At 36.2% G+C, this 17,335-nt stretch overlaps 1 protein-coding gene across 1 annotated transcript in view; it reads left to right on the top strand.

Annotated features, from left to right (window-relative positions):
• The first annotated feature begins 15,590 nt into the window (after window positions 1-15,590).
• The window catches only part of LOC124260882 (basal body-orientation factor 1-like), a 28,910-nt gene continuing 27,165 nt past the window's right edge, over window positions 15,591-17,335 (top strand). Inside the window, 2 exon segments of the mRNA XM_046695206.1 lie at window positions 15,591-15,740; window positions 16,516-16,632. Of these exon segments, the coding sequence (XP_046551162.1) occupies window positions 15,697-15,740; window positions 16,516-16,632 (161 nt within the window). The 5' untranslated portion in view covers window positions 15,591-15,696.

Here is a 17,335-nt window from a genome sequence, read left to right as displayed (position 1 = left end):
TGCTATCTCAGCTGCCAAATGACACTATACACTTATGTAAAACACCTGAAACAAACTAGTTGTGATGTGTGCTATCTCAGCTGCCAAATGACACTATACACTTATGTAAAACACCTGAAACAAACTAGTTGTGATGTGTGCTATCTCAGCTGCCAAATGACACTATACACTTATGTAAAACACCTGAAACAAACTAGTTGTGATGTGTGCTATCTTAGCTGCCAAATGACACTATACACTTATGTAAAACACCTGAAACAAACTAGTTGTGATGTGTGCTATCTCAGCTGCCAAATGACACTATACACTTATGTAAAACACCTGAAACAAACTAGTTGTGGTGTGTGCTATCTCTTACGAAAAAGCATGGGTTACTGAAGACCAATTCTAGCCCGGGTATTCACGGGTCAGATGTATGGGATATTGTTCCTTCATGTCATGATGGGATATTGTTCCTTCGTGCATATCCTTTATATTAATTGTGATTTATGATATTTGCAAATTTTGTAAAATAACAGAAATACTGACTCTAACTGAGGGTTTATGTTAAATACTTAGTAAAATTACGGCCTTTTTACACAATGACTGTAACATATACACATGATTTGATTGATAAAAACTGTTCAGGTGAAATTCTTAGTGTGTGTTACAATCTAAATGGTGTAAATGAAAACTTCACCACAATGCGAAACACATAGATGCCTATATTTCCCTATTAATTCAAAGATGAATCTGTATATCAACTTTTAAGATCATTGTGAGGATACATCCTTACACACATGTTAAACATATGAACAGACAGAGAAGGGTAGAAATGTGATAAACAAAACAAAGACAAATGGTGGTAGAATGGTTGCCGGCCTGTTTTCTGAGATGGTGCAGTGCACCATACAACAGGAACCGGTTTTAACTGAAATACAGGGAAAACCATGAGTGGCACATCTTTTGTTTGGGGGATAAAATTTTGCTTGACAGCTTTTATCATCTGTTTTACACTAGTTATATTTTCCAAATTCGTTTTTAGTCAGCAAATATGATAAAGTATGCCCTAAAGTACTAAACTCTGCAAAGTTTCTATGTTAACTTGAACTGACTTTTGATAAGGTCTACAATCTTCTTTAGAGGGTTGACTTTGGCCTCATTAAGCTTACCCTCATTTATCTCTAAACACCAAGCTTTCAAATTTTACTTCCTGCTGGGAGGATCCATAAGTCCAAAAACTTTCAAAGCTAAATTTAAACTTACCCGATTTTTAAAACGTAGTACTTTTGTTCTTTAAAAGTTTGGCCAAATATTTCCTACAATTGCCAGCAGCTGAAGGCATGGTTTAAATCCAACTAAGGTCTATGCAGATAGCAAAGGTACTGTAAGTCCCAATGGTCCCTAGTATGGTGATCTACCTTCAGTTGTTGGCGATCAATAGCCTGTTTTTATATTGTATCGTCCTCTATAGTTAAAGTATTTTAGATTTAATTACTAGTTTTAAATATATATCTGTGACAGTCTAGTTGGTTTTACTGTCTTTTGTCGATAGATATATTAAAGTGATTACCTTGTTTTCATCACTATATGGCTGTGATATTGCCGATGCGATGTAAAATTTGAACTCACTCACTCAAATTTTACTGAGAGTTATTAAATTGGTAAACCATTATCAGTACTGGCGTTAGTGCCAGACCGTTGCAGCTACATCTGTGACACATATAGAAAGGCTGCTATATTCATACACATTGAAAACAGTTACAAATAATACAAAAGCACTGTGAGCTGAAACAGCTGTTTATCATCAAAACTAAATCAATTTTCTTTACTATGCATTATTGGAGAGGAAGTGGAAGATACACATTGAAATGATAACCTTAAACATAAATGCCCCATTATTCCCCCATTTAGACCACAGGAAGCTCTACCAAATATCACAAGTTTTGAAGTAAAAAGACAGATGATGTGGCCACATAGAGGCCAAGTCAACACTGGTTGCTGGCTTTCCCAATCCTGCTTTGCTACATTGTGCCACACTATCCATAGCAAGGATGGTAAAAAGAAATCTTCCTGGGCTATACCTGATGTTCGCTACTTCACAGCAATATCTTATCACAACTGTTGTAATATCCCTTTGGTGTATTCCCTATTGTTGTCTTACTTAATCCCTGTTACATGTATATAAGTCCGTCATGTGCTGTATTACTTTACTCTTGCTTGACAACGGTATAAGAATCTATACCGAAACGTCACATCATAATAAATAAAGAAGTTGTTATCCATAAAGTATTATACTTTTCTATTATCCATCAACTTCTAAAATGCCTTTTTGTACAATGATATTTTACGAAAATCAAGTGTAATATGTGTTGGGCTCGAGACTATACCCTCTTAGTACTTGATGTATATGTCATGCCTGTTTTACTATTTCATCAAATGATACTCAAATGCCATCCTGTATGCTTCACTGAAATGCTTGTTTTACTATTTCACCAAATGATACTCAAATGTCATCCTGCATGCTTCACTGAAATGCTTGTCTACTATTTCATCAAACGTCCTTATGCCATCCTGTATGCTCCACTGAAATGAATAAAAATATTGAAAAAAACCCAAACTTCTAAAATGCCAATCAAACAGATTATCACAAACAGTTGTGATGCTGACGCTGAAAGAAAGAAGAACACCCACATTTGTGAGATAAATGGCCATATTGACATTAAACTACCTAGTGCCATTTTGTTCACATAAGTACAAGTAGTAGAAATCTTTCCTTTGGCCACCCTTCATGACTACATGGCTTCTGGATTAAGCTTCTTCATGTTTGGAACAGATGTCTGGCAGAGCCAGATCAAGAGAATAAAGTAGGTGTTGAAGAAGTTCAACGTCCCACTTGTTGATTGTAGAAGGGCTGTGACATGTACAAAGACCCACTTGTTGATTGTAGAAGGGCTGTGACATGTACAAAGTCCCACTTGTTGATTGTAGAAGGGCTGTGACATGTACAATGTTTGGAAAGGGGTAGATGAGGTAGAAAGACCTGACCCGATCTGAGTACCTGTTGCAGCTTTAATTAAAGTTGATTCCCCAACTTACTTGACAGTCACCACAAATAAAACTAAAAAAGGTTTTGTCATATTTTATCTAAACTCTACAACTTTGTGCAGTGTGGAACTGGGTTATATGGGTGTTTGCACATCCTCTATGTGGAAACAGCTGGCTTCCAAACATCACATGTTGAACAGAGCGGAGGACCAGCCATTGCTGACATGTCTAAACCAATCCTAAACCAAAACACACATGGCGGTATCACATACAAGTTCATATCCAAAACTTGCTTGATGTAATTACAGTAGATATAAAAAAGAAATAACTCAATTTGTTTTCTTCACACATGGGTAATTGCACGTGCACAAGTAATGATTAAGCAGTTGGTCTAAGGGAGATAACTTTAACAAACACTCTGCTCTTCAACACTCTGATATCACAATTATTGACTAAATTGGTTATTGTGGTGTTCATTCATGGATGAATTCAAATTGTCCAAATGATGTTCACTTCAAATCTGATATTTTGCCTTGTCATTGTCAGCATAGTCAGTGAAACTATGATAGGTTTTGACTGGCTAAGATAGACAACCCATTTTCAGGGTGTACCTCTATAATATCATGAAATGTCCCAAACCTTATCTTCAGGGTGTACCTCTATAATATCATGAAATGTCCAAAACAAACAATTCAACTATTAAGCAGTTCCTTCAAATCCAGAATTCATCAATCAACTAGTTTAAGACTATTCCATACTTCTATTTTCTAACTCTACATAGGGCTCCTGTTTCCCTGGACAGCAATCCATATTTGCAACAGGGATTTCCGTAATGATAAAATAATATAAAAAAACAAAGCAAAAAAAAACTAGTGCTAGTGTAAGACTTGTGACCTTAGCAATTTTTAAAGAAAAGTCCATATTCCACATGGAAGCTTTACCATTAAATTTCCTTGTACAATGCAGATGTGCCAAGTTGAGCAGGGTTAGCATGAGGATACTGGTCAGCAGCTGCAGGGGTCAAACTAGTCTTTGCACACTTTTAGTCATGGCAGGCCCCTGAAACAAATGAATGATAATATTGACATTAAATGTTCTAATTATGTATCCATTCCAAAAACAGCATGGAAACTAGCAAAATGATTCCAAACTGTACTTACAATACGACAAGGCTAAGACATGAAGCCATCAACACACTCCACTGCACCACTGCCACATTCAACATTCAAATTGATCATGCTGAAATTATTGAGGGGCACTATTCTAAAACAAATATGGTTTCCTGACACCAAAACAATATGATTTTTCTTTTTGTACCTTCATGTACTTACAAATATAGCATTAAGGCAAACATGGTTACAGCATTCCCTACATGGCATTGTATGGAGCCATATTAAATTGTAAATAAAGAAGCATTATGTCCATGGCGTTGGTAGAACACTGGCAAAGCCGCCATCAGTCAAATAGCAGACAAGGTTTTTCTGCTTCTTGTAAACAGCACAAAATCTACTGAACTATGAAAGAGTAAATACCACAGATATTTTCCAATTTCATCGAAATCAACTACCATTGTCTCATAGAAGTCTGCCACCACTGGGAATCCACAGTAAAGGTTAATACACAAAAGGAAATGATCATGATGAAACAGATGTTTCTACGGAAATGACAGCCAATATTTTGCAAGCTAATCTGTCAGTGACTATGCACTGTGTTTCAAAGGAGTTGCTTGAACATCAACCATGCCTTAGCCTGTCAGACGAATCACCATGATTGGCATTTGGAATTTTAATTCTGCTTTGAACAGTATGTCAGTCAAATGTTAGATGCGAGATAGTGATGCAGACCTTTCATTTTGGTAGAACAAGAACATTCTTACACCACACTGGAAACACCCGTGAAGATCCAGGTGAGAGTAGGTCTTCAGCAAGTTTTATTGTCGTAAGAGGCGACTGACGGGATCATGTAGTCAGACTTGCTGACTTGGTTGACTCATGTCATCATATCCCAACAGTGTAGATCGAAGTTCATGCTGTTAATGACTTGATTGTCAAGTCCACACTTGATTATTTACAGACTGTCGCCACATAGCTGGAATATTGCTGAGTTTGGCGTTAAACAACAAACAAACAAAACAAACACTGTAAAACATTTGTCAAGGTAGGTCTGACATATGGTCTGACAGTTTTGTTCATGATACATACGATACAAAAATAACTATTGAAAGCGTCAGCTTAAAGTAAAAGTAAAAGTTTGACAGCAATACCTTTAAGCATTTGAGTTAACTGCTTATGGATGTGATGTGCAGAACAGTCTAGTTTTGATTTGTTTTCTTTTTCAATGAAACTGTGATACTGCTGGGTGCAGATCAGGATGCCGAAATAATTCATTCCTTGTATCTCTAGAACATGTAGCATGTTTTGAATGTACAGGATACTAATCAACTAAGTATGTTTGTGTATCTATTATCAAAGACATGAGCCTGGCACCCCACATTAGAGGCATAAAACAAGGGCTGGTTGGCTCAGAATCAGTATGCTTTTCTACATTGTGGTTTTCATCGTAAAACAGTGGCATGGTATCTCACAGGGCTTTTACCATAGAGAACAGTACAAGCAAGGCGGCATACTCAGATGACCATGAACATTGCTGTGTGAGTGTGAACAGGGCTCGATTTAAGAGATGTTAACCTACTTGCACCAGGTGCAACCTAAGATACAAACCTAGTAGCACCAGCCAAATTCCAGTTGCAATGTAATGTGTTAAAGAACAAATAAACTTTGTTTTTTTGTACTCTTTTAACTATTACATATGAAAGATTTGTAGTTAGTCTTATGCGGAACACCAAATTCATTCTTAAAAAACTTGTGGTTAATTAATACCGAGCGATTAAAAGTTGCCAAAAAGTCGCCTGCTTCACTCTCGCCCGCCAACGAAACCACAGACAGGTTACGTAACTCTGCCGCCAGAGCACTGCAATGATGTCATATGAGGAAGGATTTTCAGTAAGTTGTATAGAAAGTGTGTAGCAAGCTCGTCATTTTGATGATTTCTCGACATCAAAGAAGACATGCCGAATCGTTGCGTTGTCCTCAATTGCTCCTAGGGGTCGGGCGATGGAGTCACCATGCACAGATTTCCACAGGACCCTGCAGTTCGTGCTAAAAGGGTTATGTGAGTGAAACGATATCTTACTTGTGTTCAGATCGCTTCATGGAAGTTAAAGCATCAAAACTACTTACTAGTTGTAGTAAAATATGTATATGATTGATGACCATAAAGATTTTCCATGACACCACTTGTAACATAACGATTTCTTCATCTGAAGCGAGGTTGTGGTCGAAGTAACAATAATACTGTAAGTAGTATTATATTGACACCCACCTTGCTTCCACCAGAGAAATTGTTATGTTATAAGCTATGTCATGCAAAATCCTATTGGCCATCAATCAAATACATATTTTACTACAAGTACAAAGTAGTTTTGATTTTGTAACTCGGTGAAAACAACCCTAAATAGCATTTATCCTCAGACTGGCGGATGTTCGCGACAGGGCTCTGCCATTTTTGAAAATCGTAAAGTCATGGGCTAAAGTCTGTTAGAATTAATGAGATTATGGTTTGTTTTCATCAAGTTAGAAAATCAAGACTACTTTCTACTCGTAGTTAAATATGTATTTCAATCATGACCAAAAGGTTTTTGCATGACACAACTTATAATATAACGATTTCTTCCACGGAAGCGAGGTGGGGGTCGAAGTGACAATACTGCGTGATAAATTTCTTGCTACATTCACATGGTTAAAGTCCACTCACCAGTATGTAGATACTAGTCAATGTACATCTTTATATTTGGTCTTATAATCCTAATTAGTTTATTATCATACTTGTATGCATTTTGAAACTAAATAAAAAGCAGACGATCTGCTGATACTTATAGTGAATTTATAACATAACTGTAATATCTAGACATTTTGTAGTTTGCCAATGTGAATCATAATTCGCACACATGCCCTAGTGTATGTTGTCTGTCTCATTACACTTCATGGCAAAAACAATGATTCTATTGAATGCTACGACAAATGAATAAAAACAAAATGCAAATATTAAAATTAAAACGGATTAAAGTTATAGGAACAATGTCAGGCTATTACCTTGTTCAAAGAATGTATCCATCAATATCCGCAAAAAGAGTGATAATGCCATTCATCTGCAGCTGTTCCAAGTGATGTGTCTTTTAACAGTCTAATATACGAAAAAGTGATATATCGTTTCAGGTATTTCACATTGGTGTATAATCTCATTGATCACCCAAGGTAGCACACCTGGAAACTAATTGCATAATGTCCGCCATTCTTTAAAAAACAGTAATCCAATAATGAGCAATCAATCAATGTATTGGCGGTTAATCCTTTGAAAGAAGGGCGTTGTTTTTACGCAGACACAGACACGACAGAGTGTATTCAGTATAGATTAGTAAATCTACATACATAAACACTACCTTTTGACAAAATTTAATCCGCTGTGTAAGATAAAAGTAATTAATCAATCAGCATGTTATTGGTTACTCCTTTGATCGATGTTTATAATTTGAGTATTTATTCCAGACACAAGAAATGCCAAATGGGAACCTTTGTCGGGTAATCTAAGTGGTGTTGCCACTAATTATACTTGTTATAAATTCATTAACTGACTATCACTGACTGACTGAGTTTGGTTTTACGCCGCTTTTAGCAATATTCCAGCAACATCACGGCGGGGGACACCAGAAATGGGCTTCACACATTGTACCCATGTGGGGATTCGAACCCGGGCCTTCGGCGTGACGAGCCAACGCTTTAACCATTAGGCTACCCCACCGCCCCAACTGACTATCAAGTGAATGATGACAAATAACATGTGTAGGTTAATACCACCTAACACGGGTTACAACAAGGGAGTATTAATTGCTGTACTGCATGCAATTTTAATTGCATGTGAAAACTTATGGGCCGACACTGTTTTGAGAATGCAAAGCATCGTTTCCGCTATCACTAGCGTCTGGCTCTAACAAATAAGGCCTAGCGACACCAAGCGATTTTGACAGAATCGTCTATGAAAACAAGTTGTAACTCAGAAACTAGGCAAAGCAGGAGACAAAATTAAATGACAGTAGATTGTGAGAACATATAGCTTTCATTTTTCACAACAGTTGTCACGATTTCAGGTTTATACAAACCTGTAAACAAGATAATTTACCCCCTGAAATGTACATGAATTCTGCATCGGACCTCATATCTATTTCTCATATGACGTCACAGAGACGCGCCGCTCTGATTGGTTGAAACTTCTTTCGCGGGTGAGAATTGTGCACTGTTGTCAAAAAGGTCGATTTAAGTTAATTAAAGATCGAAATGAGTAGTTTTAATTATGGGGCTTCATTTATAACAATGCCAATTAGTGATTTACGTATTTGTACCCCCCTAGAGTATATGTGATCTTTAAAACGTCAGAGGTTTCGGTGCACATAAACATATTTCCGTGATGTTGTACCCATGAAACCATAGCAACACAGAGACACAGCTGGTTCCAGTTTACTGGAGCTGTCATAGCCAAGAGGTGTCTAAATAGCAATGTTTTGGTGCCATTGCTATTCAAAGTTTAGAAGAATTATGAGCAGACATATTTATGCTTATGTTAGATTTATTGTTGATTTATTTCAAGAAACTTGACTTGCCCCTGGTGCAAGTTTCCTGGTGCAAGTTAGACTAATAACTAGGTTGCACTTTGTAATATTGGGTCGCACCAGTGCAAGTAACAAAGCACTTAATCGAGCCCTGGTGAATGGAAATACATAATGAAAGTATAATCAGGAAATAACAAAACTTCAGATGTTGGTAATTAGTCAGTTGATAATCGGAGACCTGTCTTACATACACATTACATTCTCTACTTGTAAACTTTATTTCAGAAGGTGAGGTGACGTGAAATTGGGTTTAACGTCGTGCTTGAGAATATTTCGCTCATATGACGACGTGCATGCGTGTGTATGTGTAGGTGCGGCTGCTCGTACTAGCCCAGACTGAAGCTGGTTTTATAGTGCTAGCCCACTGAGATACCATGCCGCAGTGAAGCATGAATACCCCACTCAGACACATTATACTGACTCCGAGCCGACCAGTCCTTGTTGTTCCCATTAATCCCGAGCGCCAGGCAGGGACCAACAAGTACCATATTTTAACGTCTTTTGGTATGACGCGGCCGGGGATCGAACCCACGACCTTCCGCTCTCCGGGAGGACGCTTTAACCACTACATCACGGAGGCGGTCCATTTCAGAAGGACGTCATGGAATCATGGTAAGTTGACGTTCTTCCACATAACATGACTGTGAAGCGTATGTGGTTGACAAACTGTATTGCTTCCAAGAAAATACTATAAGCCAAACAGAAAAACATCAAACCATGGATCATTTTTAACTAACAGAATACGCATGAAATCATAGAGTATGCCAAAGTTCTGGGCTGCCATTACACGGTCACATGTCAGGAATATTCCTAACGTGCAACATCTGGATGCTGAATTGAAGTTTTATACCTGCCTATATATCACGACCTACTGTCACTGAACAAAACAACTTTACATTTTATTGTGGTTCAGTGAACACTACTGTCACAGCAATTTCAACATCGCTGTGGATAACAGTGTCATGCATCACTTTCCTCATCTAATCATCATTCACCAGGTGCCCCACAGTTGAGCCTGTGGGCATGATGGTTGAAAATTGTCACTATACTGATACTGTGTGACGAATATAACTGATCACTGATACATAGTTGTAATGTGCTCAGCATGTAGGTGTAACTCAGCGCTCCTTTAGCACATTTAGGAATCAACGTACTTTGTAATTTCTAATGACAGCATGTACAGAATGATCCTCTCATGCATTATCATGTCCAATAAATATTTTAACTAAGGAAAAAGATCAGCTCTAGCATGCCTTGTAAACATGTTAATGGCTGATGAAGGGAATGAGCTGTATCCAGGATTAGTTTTCATATTTTTCACCTGGGGCTGGGAAAAATAAAATACAATAAAAAAAATCTTACAGAACATCAACTTTCAGCTGGTATATGTACTCAGAGCTCCAGATATCCAGATAAGATTTAGCTCATGTGGGTACTGTACCCACTGTATTTTTGGGGGGTGGGTATTATGAATGTTGAGTGGGTATTTCATTTTCCGTTACCCACTGCTTTCAAATATGTGTGTATATCTGTCACTTTACTCGCCTAAGTATTACGTCAGTGAGTAAGTTTACTAAGCCTGTAAAATGTTCTGCCTTATGTCATACCTAATCAAAACCAACTTAAACATAATGGAAATTATTTCATAAAAAAATCACTCATCCTATACTGACATTACAACACTTGTCCTATACTAACAGTACAGCACTAGTCCTATACTGACAGTACAACACTAGTCCTATATTGACAGTACAACACTTGTCCTATACTAACAGTACAACTTGATAGCAATCGATGTCTTTATCATTACGCAAGCAATTTTTATAAATATATTCCGTACACATGTTTTAAACTTTTTGCGTATCTAACATTTTAAATGCGTAATTGGTACGCAACAATTAAATTTCAATGCATATTTTACCCGGATACGCAGCTTATCTGGGCCTCTGTGTACTATCCCCAAGTTTGGTGGTAGCATAATGATATTCATACACCTGTTTTTGTACTTTAGGACTTTAAAACTGTGACAATGGCTATGTTTCATTAAACTGTGACTAACACTATATCAAAATGCTCTGTAATGCACATCACTTTTGCCCATGCTGGAATATTCCCAGAAGCTGCATAAAACGATATTCACATACTAACCATGCTCTCACTACTTCTAAATGAAATAGAAGAAGTTGAATATACAATCTTTTCTAGTCTTTTATTTCTTTATTCAGGTCTGCAGTGATAATGTTTTTAAAAAAAGAAAGAAAATGTTTCTCCACTTTCTTAGAAGTTTGGGTGAGAGGATAAGTCTGAGATACATGGTTTCTTAAAAAAAAGCCTACAGTTCAGAAAAAGAGTCTTGAATGTGTCATGTTAAATATCTCTGTAAACATGGCTTATACGCACTTTCTCAATAAAACTGTACATATTGGTCACCATTGTCTGCCACAGGCAGCATTGCTTTGTTATCAATGTTAGTGTCATAGCTGTCCTTAATCTGACTGGCAGAAACAAGTTACAGAAGAAAAACATATTAAAACATTTCACTTTTCTCAAAAAAATGTTAAACATATATCAAACTGAAACATATGTTACTGTCGCTCGTAAAACCTCGGATGATGGTTTTAGAATTAATATCAATAGCTTGTCAAAAGATAATCTATAAAGAAGTTCCCCCAAATACCGGACTCCTAAGTTCGTCCATGTATTTCATTGCAAGACAGTGAAATGTTTGCCGAAATCTTCTGTAATCAATAGTTGTTTGGTTGTCGCCAAGATTGTAAATGTCAGTAAAACATACCTACCCCATATATTGTGTGTAGCATAAGTGTGTAATCAAGAGATAAAACCATATGAAAATAATGCTAATTTTGTAATCAGGTTTCATAAAACAAAAACCTTAAAATAGAAATAAACGTCAAAATTTGTCAAATGTGTTCCATATGTTTAAATTTTGTAAAAGTTATGGTTAAGAATGAAACATTCATTACTGCCCCATACTCATAAAAGGAATATTTTATGAACCATTGCCATTTGTTGCAAACATTAGGTTACCAAGATGTTCATAATTAACATACAAAAGTTCATTAACAATTACACTTTTCCTTGCAACAGTGATTGATATACATTGAACAAACATCTGTTACAGAAACATATGTTACACAATTTACGAAACTAAAACAAAATTTAATTAATTAGCTCTGTTTTGAGATTCCACGTGTTCATTTTGGACACATTGATCACCTGGAAAGTTGCTCTGAATATCCCAAATATAGGTTACCTTTCAAAACATTAGTATTAAGTTATTCGTTAATTGTTAATGGTTATTACTTAGTAACACACGTTCCATGAAGAACTGAATGAATAAGTTTTATTTTTAAAAATTATGAAAGCTAGGAACAAAGATAAAGTTCCTATTGTCTCAAACAGAGGCTTCTGTTACATTTAAATACAAAACGATTAATGTTGAAAGATGATTGTTAATTGTTAAACGTTTGTAACATACGTTACAGGAAAGTGCACGGCCCACAACATGATGTCCAGATTATGTTTGCAGCAAACATTTATCATAACGGTTCAAGAGTAATTAACTCATAACCTAGTGATGTCAAATCTAGCCTAAACAAAAGTTCTCCTGCATATTTCCTGTTTGTGTGTTTAACTATAGCAAAACATTGTGAAGTTGATTGTTAAAAATGATGAAAATGTGCTCTGCATACATTGTCTGTTTACCAAATCGACTATAATTCTTGAAAACAAACAATGAATAAATTAATTCATGGGGCCATTGCTATGTTTTTCAGTGTTCTTCTGAAATATGAAAAATATGACAACATATGTTACAACACCATACCCCTCATAATTATAGCTACCTCTTTGACACGAGTGTGAGGGAGTGAGTTTAGTTTTACGCCGCACTCAGCAATATTCCAGCTATATGGCGGCGGTTCTTTGACATGAAAAGAATGATCTTTGTAACATGTTGTCCAGTTTTCACCATGTTAAACATGAGTTTACTATTATGGTATCGCAAGTCCTTTCTTTTTACCAAGTTTAGTTTAACAAGAAATGGTTTCAGTGCAATCCACGAAAATATTGTTTATTTAGGTTTCTTAAGATGAAGGCCTTTTTGTATGCAGTTTGTAACAATGTTTAAGATAACACACTAATGAACTTATATGAACTTATAACTTTACTGAAGGTACACATAACATAACGTATTTTCTATTTTAATGTTGATATCAAAATACATACTTACACTGAAACCTATAGAACATGGAAACAATTTATGCTACAAGGCCTTAAAATCAGATCAGACTAGGCTGAATAATTGTCCCTATAATTTTTCACTGTTTAAGTTAACTTGAAACAATTTTTAGAAATTGTTCTCTGCATGTTGTAACTTTCAGGGAATGTGCATTTTAACATGTCTGGGAAAAAAAATTTGTTCTCCTTACTGAAATATCAATGTACCATTTCATTGAGAAATAGCGTACATATGTTGTCTTCCATGTTCATGATTTCAACATTATTACGATGTGATCTAGATAATATCAATCGGTGCTGTAATAATAACCAAACAATATATTGACTGCTTGATGCACCTGAATTAACAATTCAATGTGAACTAACTCAGCCAAGCCTGTGAGACCACTCCTTGGCATATTTGTTGAATATTGAAATGGTAAACAATGGAAATGTCAAAGCTTTTCACCTCTATATCATCTATATCTTACTATTACTTTCATTTCAATCAATACCTACTAGAGACACCTGGCAACTATCATAACAACAGACACATGTGGTGTTATCTTTATCAGAGTGTGTGTGTACAATGACAAATGGATGCTGTAATGGCTGATTAACAGATGTTGAAGAAGTCTGCCCTAAGTGTGAGTGAGTGAGTTTAGTTTTACGCTGCACTCGGTAATATTCCAGCTATATGTAATTATGTAAATAATTGAGTCTGGACCAGACAATCCAGTGATCAACAGCATGAGCATCGATCTGCGCAATTGGGAACCTATGACATGTGTCAAACAAGTCAGCGAGCCTGACCACCCGATCCCGTTAGTTGCCTCTTACGACAAGCATGGGTTACTGAAGATCAATATTCTAACCCGGACTCTGCCTTTGACCTTAAAAGGATGTTTAAATGGAATATGGAAACTAACCCAAATGATCATAAAGGGGATCCCAGGCCTAAGGATAGAGTTGGAATTATTATTTAGTTACTTCTGTTCATTGAAGACAAGGTCCGCAACAGCTCTTACTCTTAGCCTGAGCTCGGTGACATTGTCTTCAAGTCCATACATGATTTGTAACGTGGCATGTCAAAAACAGCTACCGCCTCCATAACACCTCACTAAGGTCAGATGAAGTGGGGCATCACGTTTTAAAAGCATCAACCTCTGCAGATATTTGTCTGGTAAAATAGGTAGTGACTTGATATTTGTTCAAATCTGAAAACGTAACTTCATACAAAATCAATCCCAACCAGTTATTTTTAGCTTTCAATAATCCTTTTATGAATTGTGTTATAATACCTTATTCTCCCTATGTTTGGGATTCATTGCTGAGACATAATAAAAGAGACAAATAAAGCGATCCACTACTAAGCTTAGTGTGTTATGATTTCATCACATCAGGAATTACTACAGAATAATATTTACAATTTCAGGCCTTTGACCAAATGCATGTCCAAACCCCTGACCCGATCAATATTAATCTTTGCATCATAGTTTTGTATTTCCATGAATATAATGATGTAAAATTTATACCTTTAATCAGAGTGGGTTTTTTAAATGATGATTCAAAAGTTTATGGACTTTCAATATGTCAGTGGTTTCATACAACGGCCAAATTGTTTAATACAGCATATACCTGGTTCCCATGCTTAACTATGGCATAAAGTCAAAATCAAACTCCCAAACAATACCTTGTAATATTTTTATATGTCACTTCCAACTGGTTAATGTAATCATTGGCGATTCTCATATATTCACAAGCTTTTATTCACATCGACCCTCCCAAACACCCACGCACGACTCCTACGACTATGAAAATTTTAATATGTCTCTTCATGACTTGTTTATATCTCATAATATATATATCTTATAATATATTCACACATATGCATGCACACATACATATGTGTATATACATGTTCATGTCACAAGTACTAATCGCCGTATGAAGCATGCGTGTAGACAATCAAGACGGTGAAACAGTAGATCCCGGGGTCTCGTGTGACGAACCCCACCCCTTCTCACTTTCTCAGCGTAATACTACTTAAATTCTGAAGTTTCTAAATAACTTTCAGTTATTTTAAAGCAAATAATGCAACCGTCACTTTTTCATGCCCTCTCCAATACTTGTCATTAATTTTGGCGACTCACACATTTTCTCTGTCTCCCGCTAAACTTGAGCAAAAAGACCGAGTCAACGAATCGTGATTCATATGGCATTTTGAGAACCACTTTCAGATATTTCTTTTAGTTAGTAATCAACAGATAAACAAACCAAAAATAACCACTGGTGATAAAGATAAGATAAGACCGGTATCACAAAATATATTCGGCTGAAAAGAAGTTCTTACCCGACCTGCAAAGTTGTGCAAGCGAATGTTCGTTTGACACATCATGCTTACCGATAAATATAGGTGACCTTGACCCGAAACGTAAACAACCTTCACATTTGAACGAATTTACATTTGTACATACCCATATCTTTATATTTAGAGCTTCGTTAAAATATCATAAGTGAATTCTAAAATACAATCATTGTTTATTAGGATTGTTTTCATAAATCTCATATGCGCGATAACATTGTTTCCATGACAGTGTAAACAATCAGCCGCCATCTTGGCTCCACTCGCGAAGAGGTTGCTTCTTAGAGATGTTTTGACAAGTAGTTGAACCAGTTGTAGGAAAGACCATACGTAGCAAGCCAACATGCCGAAAAAATCCAAAAAGGGCAAAGGAAAGGGAAAGAAGGGGTAAATAATTCATTTTCCTGAACATGAATGGTACACGAATGACCAATGTTTAAAAACTTGCATTTACGCCAAATTACGGAGTTGAGAAAATAAATACCGGTATGTGCTGATATGTACCAGAATTATTTTTGCGGTATTGTAGGACATGTTTAGTATCGATGTAATGATAACTTGAAAAAATAGACTTGTGTCCAGTTTAAAACTTTCGGTTTGAGTGAAAATACCATTTAAAAAGTTAATACGGTACAGTATGCATAGTTTATTGGGATACTGTATGCGTCTACACTCAATGCATGTTCATGCAGTTTCATGATAATGTATAAATTGGCAATTGTATAACAGTATTGGAGCAAAAGTATATGCCACGGACAGCAAATATCCCCAGAATATACCAAAAAGGACATCACAAAATTAAAACGCAAACTCATCGATCCAATTGAAAATTTAATTTAGCACCTTTGTTTATACAATGACAGGAATACGGGGTGTGTGTTTTAGGATTTGACTCTCTTGCAGAAACCACATGTTCGTGCAATCTTGTTTAATAATGTGTGCCACACTTGTCTAAATTAATAAATGTGTGTCAAGCACAATATTTGAAAATACATACACACAATATGTAAACAAACTATAAAAAAAGTCATACACTTGACCATTATCAACTAATTCAACTAACACATGTAAAAAACAACCAATATTTTGCAGACTGGAAATTGCTGCAACTTTAACAATTTCTCAAGAGAATCATATCACCAGCTATGTATTTCTGTTGCAGGAAGAAGGGATCAAAGAAAACAAAGAAGAATGAATCAGTTGTTGCGATTGCAGCTGCAAATTCAAGAGTATGGGAAGCGAGGTTGGATGTGGCTGAAAAGTCAAAACAAGAGTTTCGGTAAGTCATTCACTTGGCTTTCTGATACATTTGACTAAGATATGACACTTAGATATGCTGTAGTGTTTTATAATAGACTAACGAATAGTCTCTGAAATGAACATATTTTACAGAAAAAAAGTTCATAGTAGAAAAATAAAATATAATGAAAAGGAGCCCTGAGACTTTCTTCATTTTCAGAGACTAAACACATCTGCAGAGGGATAATTTCTTAGAATTTCACAACTGGTATAAAGATTCTTATCACCCATTACTGCTGAAATTGTGTGTGACAGGAATATTTATTGCCCACAACACCTCCCCGTCCTACTGTCAGGGGTGAGGGCAGTTTTGGGGGAATGACTATCAGGTGTCTCCAAATCTAATTTGAGAGCAAGCAGGGATACCAGCTAAGGGTAGCATCTCTTGATATTCCTATAGCTGGACAACTAGATCTCTTATAGTTACTTATATTCTCCAAAATCCAAAGATTCTGTCTGTACTATATGTGGAAGTTTAAATGATGTCGCATCGAACAGTAGAAAACTTTGTTTTAGAAGCTGTGGAAATCTAGACTTGCCACATTTTCTAGATTTGCATGGGCTTTCTTGGATATATTTGCTTCAGGGTCTGTATGACAGACTAGTTTTGTAACAACATGAACATCAAACAAATCTCCTTTTTTGTCTCTTTTTTTTCTTGGTAAACTCAACCAATACAGCTT

Source organism: Haliotis rubra, unplaced genomic scaffold (assembly GCF_003918875.1).
Source record: "Haliotis rubra isolate DU_JTF1 unplaced genomic scaffold, ASM391887v1 Scf78, whole genome shotgun sequence".
In the NCBI taxonomy this organism is placed as follows: domain Eukaryota; kingdom Metazoa; phylum Mollusca; class Gastropoda; order Lepetellida; family Haliotidae; genus Haliotis; species Haliotis rubra.
Note: the sequence above shows the minus strand (reverse complement) of the source record. Positions and strands in the feature narration are given on the sequence as shown.